This window comes from Myotis yumanensis, unplaced genomic scaffold (genome assembly GCF_028538775.1).
Source record: "Myotis yumanensis isolate MYYU_CA2020_CCGP unplaced genomic scaffold, mMyoYum1.0.hap1 SCAF_9, whole genome shotgun sequence".
Classification (NCBI taxonomy): domain Eukaryota; kingdom Metazoa; phylum Chordata; class Mammalia; order Chiroptera; family Vespertilionidae; genus Myotis; species Myotis yumanensis.
The window spans coordinates 33,814,831-33,825,580 of NW_027223760.1; the positions used below are offsets into that span (position 1 = coordinate 33,814,831).

The following is a 10,750-nucleotide window of genomic DNA, read 5'->3' on the forward strand; positions in this document are numbered from 1 at the left end:
CTTATCTCACTTCATAAACCAGAAGTGGGCAAAATCTGGCCTCTGGCTGTTATTAGAGGGCCCAGAAGCTAACCAATGATGTTTAGATTTTTAAGTGGTTGAAAAATAACAATATTTGTGACATATGAAAAATATTTGAAATTCAAATTTTGGTTGTTTTTTTGGGGGGGGGCATACTTAATTTTAATTAATTGAGTTAATAAGCCAGTGTGTAGGTGTGAAGCAGGAAGCAAGGTACGTTGGTTTCTGGCTCTGAAATGTTTGAATGCAGGCAATTGGTGAGTGACCTTCTTTCTTGTGACTTTTTCATCTCTTAAGATCTCAGAATCTTCTGTTGGGCCTTCTGTGTTCTGGTTACTTGATCCCATAGGGGTGCATATTTCCTTAATATTCGTTGATTCTTGTAATTCGTATGATGACAAAATCACTTTTCTCTATGTGTGTTGTACTTCTATAAAACCGTTTTTTTTTTAAAAGACAGGCCAGACTTGAACCCTTAGCCAGTCCCAGTTTTGACTCCCCTTCTGTAAGTCCCAGAGACGGTGAATCAGATTTCGGTTTTGATACAGGAAGTTTATTGGAGCACAGCCTCCCTCCCTCCATCCCCAGTGTCTGTGGATGATTTGGCCCAGCTGTGGCAGAGCTGAGCAGCTGGACAAAAAAACTGGAAATTTTTATCATTTTTGCTGCCTTGAGTATGAGATGGATCAATATCAAAATGATCTATAAAGCTTCTGAAAGAAACCAGAGCAAATTCTCTTCTTGACCTTGGAGTAGCAAAGATTTCTTACAGAAGACAAAAAATATTATAATCTTTAAAAAGTACATTTTTCTTTGTCAAAATTTTAAACTCCTGTTCATCGAAAGATATTAAGAAAGGGGATGTATCCAAAATATAAATATTTCCTACAAATCAATAAACAAAAGGTAAGTAATTCAATTTTAAAAAAGAACAAAAGAGTTGAACAGGGTAGTCCAAAAAAACCTCCAGGATCTCTAAGTAGGCAGTTCCCCCTTCACAGAGGGTTGATTTCCAGTTACTTAGCTTTTTTTTTTTTTTTTGGCAGATAGAACCCCGTGGTCAGCCCTCCCCAGGAATTATCTTTGGTTAAAGAGATCACTTTACCCAAGGTCCCTCTGACCCTTCCCAAGGCAGCAAATGCAAGGTGTCCTCTTTCCCAGCATACTCATTCATCATATTTATAATTTTTATTTCCTTTTTAGAAAAATGTGCCATGCCTCCCTCATTACCACCTGCAAAGACTGAGCTGAAACAGTAAACATCACATCAGCAGGAGCTTCCAGTGTTCTGGCTGGTCCTGACTCCTAATTCAGACAGAACCCAGCCAGTCTGGGCAGTACCAACACTGCTACTACACAAGTGGCCGCTTGGGGGCGCTGTGGATCCATGGAGTGAGCCACTGATGGCACCCTGTGGGAGACAGTCTTGGCTTGGTCCCTACATCAAGGGGACTATCTGATGAATCAGATGAATCAGAGGTTTGCTGATCATATCTTCTCACATTTACTGCTATGCAAGTGTGTTTGTCACATCAGAGAGCCATGAACCAGGTCCTACGTGGAGTTAAGGCCTCTCCTGGAGCCTATATTTGGTGGAGAGGGTGATGGAGCTTCCTTTAGTGGGCAGCCTAGATAATTCAAACCAGGTATAGAGCAAAGGGCACCGGCTCCAAGGAAGCAAAGAAGCTCTGGGGATGGTCACCTGCCACAAACCCTATCTGGCCCAGCTCAGCACAGCCAGCAGCACCTGTTCAGAGGAAGATGGACAGATGGGGGAATAACTGCACCAGCTGAGTCTGTCCAGGAAGTACAGGTTGCCTGTGGAGCCTACAAGGACAGTGACATCAGAACAGTGACATCACAGGCAAGCCCTCCAAACAGAGCACAGGGAGGTGCAAAAGCCTCTGCTCTCTCACCCCAAACACCAGAGCCCAGAGCTGGGAATGGCCAGTCTTGCCCTTTCTGACTCTTCCAGTGGCCCTTGGCTCCTCTGCTGTGTGGCCCTCTGTCTCCTGGGGGCAGGTGAGTCCTGACTTCAGGTGGGACATCCCTTGAATCTAAAGTTCTTAACTGTTACCGAGTGTCCATCTCCTTCCTGTGCTGGTCTCCAGCTTCTGTTTCCTTCCTCCACAGGTTCAGTGGCTGCTGGAGTCACTCAGTCCCCAAGACACCTAATCAAAAGTCGTGAGGGGAAGGCCGTTCTGAAGTGCCATCCTATCTCTGGACACGATACTGTGTACTGGTACCAGCAGGCTCTGGGACGCAGCCCCCAGTTCCTCATTAGTTTTTATGAAAAGGAGGACAGAGAGAAAGGAAACATTCCTGATCGGTTCTCAGGAAAACAGTTCAGTAACTACAGCTCTGAGCTGACCCTGAGCGCCTTGCAGCTGGGAGACTCAGCCGTGTATCTCTGTGCCAGCAGCTTAGACACAGCCCTGCAGGGTCAATGACTTTCTGTACTCAAACCGCCCTGCCCCAGCTGAGGATGTCACAGGAGAGGGTGGGGGCCTTAGTGAGTTCCAGGGCTTCTGTTTTTTTCTAAGACTCCCCCTGCCCTGCTGAGCTCAGCCAGAGCTTTCCCGAGTGTCCTCCCAGCTCTGCCAGCACCTGGCAATTCCTAGCACATGGCAGGAACTCCACCTGTGATAAAGTGGGGCCAGAGAACGTGGATCTGTCCTGTCCTAGTTCACATGGAGGGAGGCCGTGATGTCCCCCTAATAGAAGAGCTAAGTGACTAGGGCGGTTTCCAGACTAGCAGAAGGTTCACCAAGGAAACAGAAGCCTTCCAGGTATTTCAGGCAGGATCCTGGGAGTTACTACAGGGAATCAGTGTTTCTAAATCACTGGAGGGTATGGAGGAGGGAGGGTCTCAGCTTGCCCTCAGGTCCCCACTTTCCATCAGAACATCTGAAATCGCCACTTCTGCCCAGGCCAGGAACTGCAGAAAACAGCTGAGCATCACAGCTATTAATTAGATGAATGGTGCAGACACTGACGGACTGGGGTACAAATTTATTGGTGAATGAAAAAACGACTTCAGTTCTACATATTTTGTGCATTTAACTCAATCACCTTACTTATTGCACATTTTCTGGGAGGTAGCACAAATCACCCACATTGCAAGTGAAAACACTGATTGTTAGAGAGTTTGGATACTTGGGTAAAGAAGATGCAGCTAACAAATATCGGAATTGGGACACAGACATAGGCCATACTGACTTCCACCCAAGCTTTAAATCACCCCACCCTTCTGCATTTGGTAGAGAGAGGCATCTTCAAAATGGGAACATTGGTCCCTTTCAGAAATGCAGGCTCTAACACAAATCATTTGCATAACAGCTTTCACCTGGGAGGGGACCTGCTGAAGAGGAAAGAGATCCAGCTTCCCAGACCTGTCTGTTCATATTCTGACCTGCCTTGGGATGTTGACTCAGAAACTATTTGTCTGAGTTTTTGCATTTGTAACCTGGGGGCAATAATGTATGTCTTGCAGAGATTTTGCACAAGCAACATTATTTAATAAAAACATATACGCTCATGTCACTATTGTTCTCTATAAACTCTTTGACCTATCTCTAGTCTAGCACAATTATTTCATATGTGCAGTTCTGGGATCAAAGGCAGGCAGGGGTTACTTTTGCCTGACTCATACATGGTTCAGACAGAAACTCCTCTAAAATGCAAATACTGTCATCTGATAATTTATTGGATGAAATTAACTTCAGAGAGGTGCTTCTTAAGGGAAAATGTAAAGGGGACCCAGAACAGCACTTCCTTTTGATGTTAAGTCTGATGTGCAAGAAAGTGTGGTGCTTCCAGAAAGTTGTGGCTTTGGAGTGATTGGTGATCACACAGAAGAGCTGATGGAAGGGACGATCTTGTGTGAAGAGAGACCATCATAGTGGAGCCTCTAGTGCCGTCCATCCACTCCTGGCCCACCTCTGGTATCAGCCTCAGCTGCAGTGGAGAGTAACATGCAAGTTTGTATGTAACTCTCCTGGTTCTGACAGCACCTCATCACCTGCAGGCTGGGTATCCCTCTGCTTTCTGCTCTGGCCTCCTCTCTATCATGGGAGCCCACATGGCCTGCACGGCAGGGCAGCCAGAGCTGCAGAAGTGCTAATGCTCCTGGAAGGAAAGGAGCTAGAGATGAAAGCTCAGCCTCTGTATCCAAGAGGACAGCCCAGGAGGTGGTCTGTGTGCTTCTCTGCAGGTTCCAACAAAATCCATCTCCTGATGTCCCTGCACAACTACAATATTGCACCTTATTCTGATTTTATCCTTCCTAGTTTCCTCCTCACTACTCTCTTACTCCTGCTTCCTGAGATCATTTTCTAAATAAACTACTTGTACCTAAATCCTCATCTCAGACTGTGCCTCTGGGGGCAGCCTAAACAGTGACAGTGATAGAAGGATGTGACCATCATGTTTATTTCTTTCATTCTGACAACCATTCATTCAAAAAGTCTTATAATAACATATATGAATGAATCTTTCCCCCGTTCACTTTGGTTTATTTTGAATTCCCAGCAGAGTCACATGGGTCTCTGCTCCCTTCAAGCTCTGAACCTACTTGTAACTGACTAGACTGGGTTATCTTTACAGAAGTGCAGTCTGCCTGGACTCTGATAATCATTCATTCTTTTCATCATTCATTGAACAAACACTAATTGAATACAGGTGCAGAGTAGTTTGGACTTTGTGGGGATGAAAGCTTATCAAATTTTAGGGTGCTCTTTGAAGAATAGAATAGAAAAATATTTCAGAAGTCTTGGTAAGTTCCTGTGCAAATGAGAAGGCCTAAAATTATTCTTTATTGCCTGCATAGCCAATCCATGCTTCACGACTTACCATAGTGTAGGCACTACTCCAGGTGCTTGGGAGATACCAGTGTAAAAAACAAAAAACCCCAAAAAAGCTTTGAGATGAGGTACCTGTTTTCCACAACTTCAAATTTATGACTCTAATTAATTTAAAAATAAATTACAAAGAAATTTGTCCTGGTGAATGCTTATGTCCTTAAAGAAATTAAGGTATTATCAAGAATACTAATATTATGGGTAGATTATGCCTTATTCTGAGAACATTCCTCAAATGTCTGGGATTCCATGTACTCTAAACCAAATAATATGAGTCCTAGATGAAAAACTCCTCTTTTTTGCACTGATCTTGTCTCAGGAAGTGCGCTTCTTTGCTGTGTGGCTCTTGGTCCCCTCAGACCAAGTAAATCATAAGATGGATAAGATGTAAAGGCCCTTCCTGGGTTGGCCAGGCCCCAAGCTGCCCGCCTTTCCATGCGATGACGCATCAACCTCCTCCTCACCTCTGATTTCTGATTTCCTGTCCTTTCTCACTGTGGTGTGATTATAGGTGCCCACTGAGATGACATCAAGATATGCAGTCATAGAAATGGGGTCACCTCACACTGAGATATAACCTGTATAAGAAATAGCAGCTCCAACTGGTATTGACTAGTTACAAGCCTGTCACTGTAGCTCACTCACCATTCAATCAATTTTCTCCCATTCTGTGTGGGTGCAAGGCCTCTCAATGGAGACAGAACATTTCACTGTGATCCTGGAGGCATCAGACACATGTAGCTCTGGCTGAATATTTCTTCCACATTGCTAATGAATTTTCTCTCTTCTTTACAAAAAGCAGACACGGGAACTTGGGTGGTCCAGTCTTCTGTGGCTTCAGCTGAAACCAAGGGAGAACTCTTATTCATAAGCACACAGGAACCAGAGCACGGATGGCAGGGCTCCCATCAGTCAGAAAATTGTGAGACAACATAAAACCCTTCTTCAGAATCCAATGACTCTGACATTGAGGCTTTGAAAACTTTGTGGACATCGGGTGGTTCCTGTAACTGAGAGGCTCGCTGAAGGGTAACATCTAAATTATCCAGAACTTATGCAGAGAAAAACTAGTAGAAAGTATCTGTAGATAAATTTTGAAGTGAAGTCACCAAAGTACCAGCAGGGACATTGTGAATAATTGTAACAATATACAAATAAGGAATTATGTCACTATGCATAGAGGGACACATTTCCTTACCCAAAAGCAGGGGGAAAAAAGTATATATACTTACAAGATTTCTTTAAAAAACAGACTTACGCCAAAACCGGTTTGGCTCAGTGGATAGAGCGTCGGCCTGCGGACTGAAAGGTCCCAGGTTCGATTCCGGTCAAGGGCATGTACCTGGGTTGCGGACACATCCGCAGTAGGAGATGTGCAGGAGGCAGCTGATCGATGTTTCTAACTCTCTATCCCTCTCCCTTCCCCTCTGTAAGAAATCAATAAAATATATTTTTTAAAAAAAAACAGACTTACAAAATTTTTCCACTTGAACTATTCAAATATATATATATATATATATATATATATATATATATATATATATATATTTGATTTGTTCCTGTGGGGAAGGGGTGTGGCAGGTTAGTTCTACAACTCAGGCATTTGTCAAGGACAGTGACATCACTGAGTCTGTTTCCCCCAAACAGAACAGGAAGACATGAGATTCTGCCCTGGACCTGAAATGGTCACCAGGCTTTTCTTCTGGGTGTTTCTTTGTCTCCTGTGGGCAGGTGAGTACAGGGGGGCTTCCTGCCTTGGATTCCCAAGACCTCAGCCCAAGCCTTCATCTTCGGATGACAACATCAGGTCTGTGGCTTTCTTTACAGGAAACCTGGATGCCCGAATCACCCAGAGCCCAAGATACAAGGTTGTGGGGACAGAAAAGAATTTGACACTGAGCTGTCACCAGACTGATAAGCATGACTATATGTACTGGTATCGCCAAGACCTGAACCATGAGCTGACGCTGATCTATTACTCAGTTGGTGCTGGGCTCACCACCAAAGGAGATGGTGCCGATGGGTACAGTGTCTCTAGATCAAATACAGAGAACTTTGCCCTCACACTGGAGTCAGCAACCCCCTCACAGACATCTGTGTACTTCTGTGCCAGCAGTGAATACACAGTGCTGCATAGCTGCCTCCTCTCTGCACAAAAAGGATGGTTAGAAAACCTGAGGTTGCACTCCTGAGGCTTGGCTAAACCCCGGGAAGTTCCTGCCAGCACAGGACTCTTACAGCCGTGGGCATCATGGCCCTCAGGGCTGAAGTCCATCCCTAGGCCAGCCTCAGCCTGACCTTGAGGTTTTAAAAACTTCCTGGACATCAGGTGGTTCCTATAACTGAGAGGATCATTGATTTGTTCCTGTGGGGAAGGGGTGTGGCAGGTGAGCTCCACAGCTCAAGCATTTGTCAAGGACAGTGACATCACTGAGTCTATTTTCCCCCAAACAGAACAGGAAGACATGAGATTCTGCCCTGGACCTGAAATGGTCACCAGGCTCTTCTTCTGGGTGTTTCTTTGTCTTCTGTGGACAGGTGAGTATGGTGGGTTTCCTGCTCTGGATTCCCAAGACCTCAACCCAAGCCTTTGTCTTAGGATGACAATATCAGGCTCTGTCACTCTCTCTTACAGGACACCTGGATGCCCGAATCACCCAGAGCCCAAGATACAAGGTCACACAGACAGAAAAGAAAGTGACCCTAAGGTGTCACCAGACTGATAAGCATAACTATATGTACTGGTATCGACAAGACCTGGGCCATGGGCTGAGTCTGATCCAGTACTCATATGGTGCCCAAAACATTGTTAAAGGAGATGTCCCTGATGGGTACAATGTCACCAGATCAAACACAGAGGACTTCCTCCTCACGCTGGAGTCTGCTACTACCTCCCAGACATCTGTGTACTTCTGTGCCAGCAGTGATACACAGCGCTGCATGGCTGCCTTCTCCCTGCACAAAAAGGATGGTTAGAAAACCTGAGGTTGCACTCTGAGGCTTAGCTAAACCCCAGGAAGCTCCTGCCAGCACAGGACTCTTACAGCCGTGGGCATCATGGCCCTCAGGGCTGAAGTCCATCCCTAGGCCAGGCTCAGCCTGACCGGAGGCCACCCCAACCTCCTTAGCTCACTGGTATTCTCTTCTGCCACTTTCTCTCTTCCTGCTTGCAGTAAAGAATAATCTTAAAGTAAGATACTTAAAAGTATCTTATGTAGAGATATATGAAAATTCCATTGATAATTTCAAAGCCCCACATTCTTTCTGTTCTACAGGTTTTAGTGGCTTCTTCCTCTACCCTTGCCCCCACCCTCTCTTACCCTTCAACTTACAGTCTTTAACCTTCATTCAGAAGAATATGCCCTGGCTGCCTTTCTCCTATGAGGCAATAGCCCTACAAGGTCCTGTGAAGTTTGCCCTTCACCTTGCCCTTGACCTCCATGGTCATCTTGTATAAGTCTCTCTCTGCCCCAGACTCATTTATCTAAGTTCGATTACTTCTGCAGATCCACCACCTTAGAGATCTTTTTTTACAGGCTATGTCTTCTGCATGAAACCTATGTCCCACTCTCTTATTTCTGGATCTCCACTTTATTCCTTGCATGAAAATATATTTTTGGCATACTTACTCTTAATTGTGAAAACTTAGATTTTACTAGGAGAAGTTACTAAAATATACTTAGGCATTCATTTAAGGGAGGATTTTTTTAAAGCAAAGACACAAAAGAACACAAAAATATTTATAACATATGTAAATATTTATAAAAATAATGTAATATACAAATATTTACAAAAACACTTATAACTTCAGTTGCATTAAATTATACCCTTGTATATCAAACACACAACAGAGCATGAAAGGGTAAGTTACATTCTGGAAGGAAGCATGAGGAATGGAAGCCAGTGAGGAAGAATGGTGTGACAGACCCTTCCTGGTCACCAAACCCCCAGGCTCCTCTATGATTCCCAGCCTCGCTTGCAGTTGGAGGGTGAGGAACAATGTGATGTGGGTAAAAGTTATGTAAGCTGATTCCAAGCCTTTCCCTTAAAAATTGCCTGTGGCAGTCACTGTATTGGGGTTCCCTAAGTGTATCCCATGTTTGGACATTCCCTACAAGGACTCGCAGAGGGGAGTCAGGAGTCAGCCCCCTGCAAATGGAAACTGCCTTTGAAAGCCATCAGAGAAACTTACATGTGCACCTGGACCCCAAACCTAACCCATTCCAGTTGTGTGCCCCAGATGCTGTAGGGGGTGGCGCAATGTGAACGTAGGAGAGGAGAGGAAATCATTCTAGACCTCGTTTGGGCTAGTCTCAGTTGCTGTGGTAACACTGCAACTATCCTTAACAAGAGTCAGATTTCCCAGATCTCTAGCCTTTCCCGAAATGAACAGCAAGTTGCCCCATTCCTGCCCTGACACAGATCCGTTCATGGATTTCTTTGCATGTGCTGCCCAGGAAGCAGGTTGGGGGAGGGGGGGGGACTGGGAACACGTGGAGGATTTCTTCTCTGGAAATGGCATGCCTTAATTTCAAGCATTTTGTGTGTATCTTGATAGGACCCACCTCCAGCTACTCAGTCTTTACTCACCCTAATGCCATTGTCACTTAGAACCTTTAACTTCTGGTCACAAAGGTGGAACAAGTAGTGACACCTCCATGTGAAGAATGTTTCCAACAGGAATTATTATCTGGTGCGAACATAAGCTGGACTCAGACCAGCAGCCTTTCTGTCTCAATGACAGAGCAGTTCTGAGGGAGACAGATGGTTCTGATAATTCTACACCTTCAGGTCTTTACTTGGTAACCTTGGCATGTAAGCCCTAGGTTTCTGAGACTCAGCATAATATCTCTGAGCACACGGCTGTACTATTTCCATCTCTTGAAACACACATTTCCTTGTTTTCTTCTTCCATACCAACTTCCAGGGCCTTCTCCATCCTCTAATCCTTCCCACCTCACCTCTCACACAATGAAACATCCAGCAGAGAGTTGGAGGATGGAGATGGGAGATGTAGAGATGAAGTGGAAAATCCAATGACTCACTCGAGCACTGGGGCAATGAGTGAAGGACACTTGGATGAACTTACACACAGTCTATGAATGTCTTGAACAAACATGTAGGCATGTGTTAGTTCATAACAATTGGTTTTTAAGACTGTGCATTTGCAGAGACAGTGATGTCACTGTGGGGATGGCCTTGTGAGGACACCCCTTCTCCTCTGCTCATGCTCACAAGGACCCTGACCTGGTGAACCGCTCATTCCTGTCCTGACCCTGCCATGGGCACTAGGCTCCTCTGCGGGGTGACCCTCTGTCTCCTGGGGGCAGGTGAGTCTAAGAACACTAACATCCCTGCATTTTATCTTTCCAGTGGTCATGCCAATCATTTATATTTCCTTTGTCTCCCCCCGCCTCCCAGAACTCACAGCAGGTGGAGTCACCCAGTCTCCCAGACATACGATCATAGAAAAGAGTCAGGCCACGGCTTTGTGGTGCGATCCCATTTCTGGCCACCAAACCCTTTGCTGGTACCAGCAGACCCCAGGACAGGGCCTGGAGCTGCTGGTTCGCTTTGAGAATGAAGATGCAGTGGATGATTCACAGCTGCCTAAGAATCGATTTTCTGCAGAGAGGCCCAAAAGAGCAGACTCCACTCTCAAGATCCAGCGTGCAGAGCTGGGCGACTCGGCTGTGTATTTCTGTGCCAGCAGCTTAGCCACAGCATCACAGAGACACTTCCTTCTTGTGCACAAAGCATCAGGGTTCTCCTCTCTCAGTCCCACTCACAGAAGCTCCAAACAGAGGCTTTACCATGTTCATCACACATGGGGAAGAAGTGGGTCTGCAGAGACAAGCTATGATTTATAT

General features: G+C 45.3%; 1 gene segment (V, D, J or C); it reads left to right on the forward strand.

The window, feature by feature from the left end:
- Positions 1-1,964: 1,964 nt before the first annotated feature.
- LOC139015979 (T cell receptor beta variable 5-6-like) lies at positions 1,965-2,471 on the forward strand. The segment is given in 2 exon segments: positions 1,965-2,043; positions 2,155-2,471. Coding segments are annotated over 2 exon segments (396 nt in total).
- Positions 2,472-10,750: the final 8,279 nt, after the last annotated feature.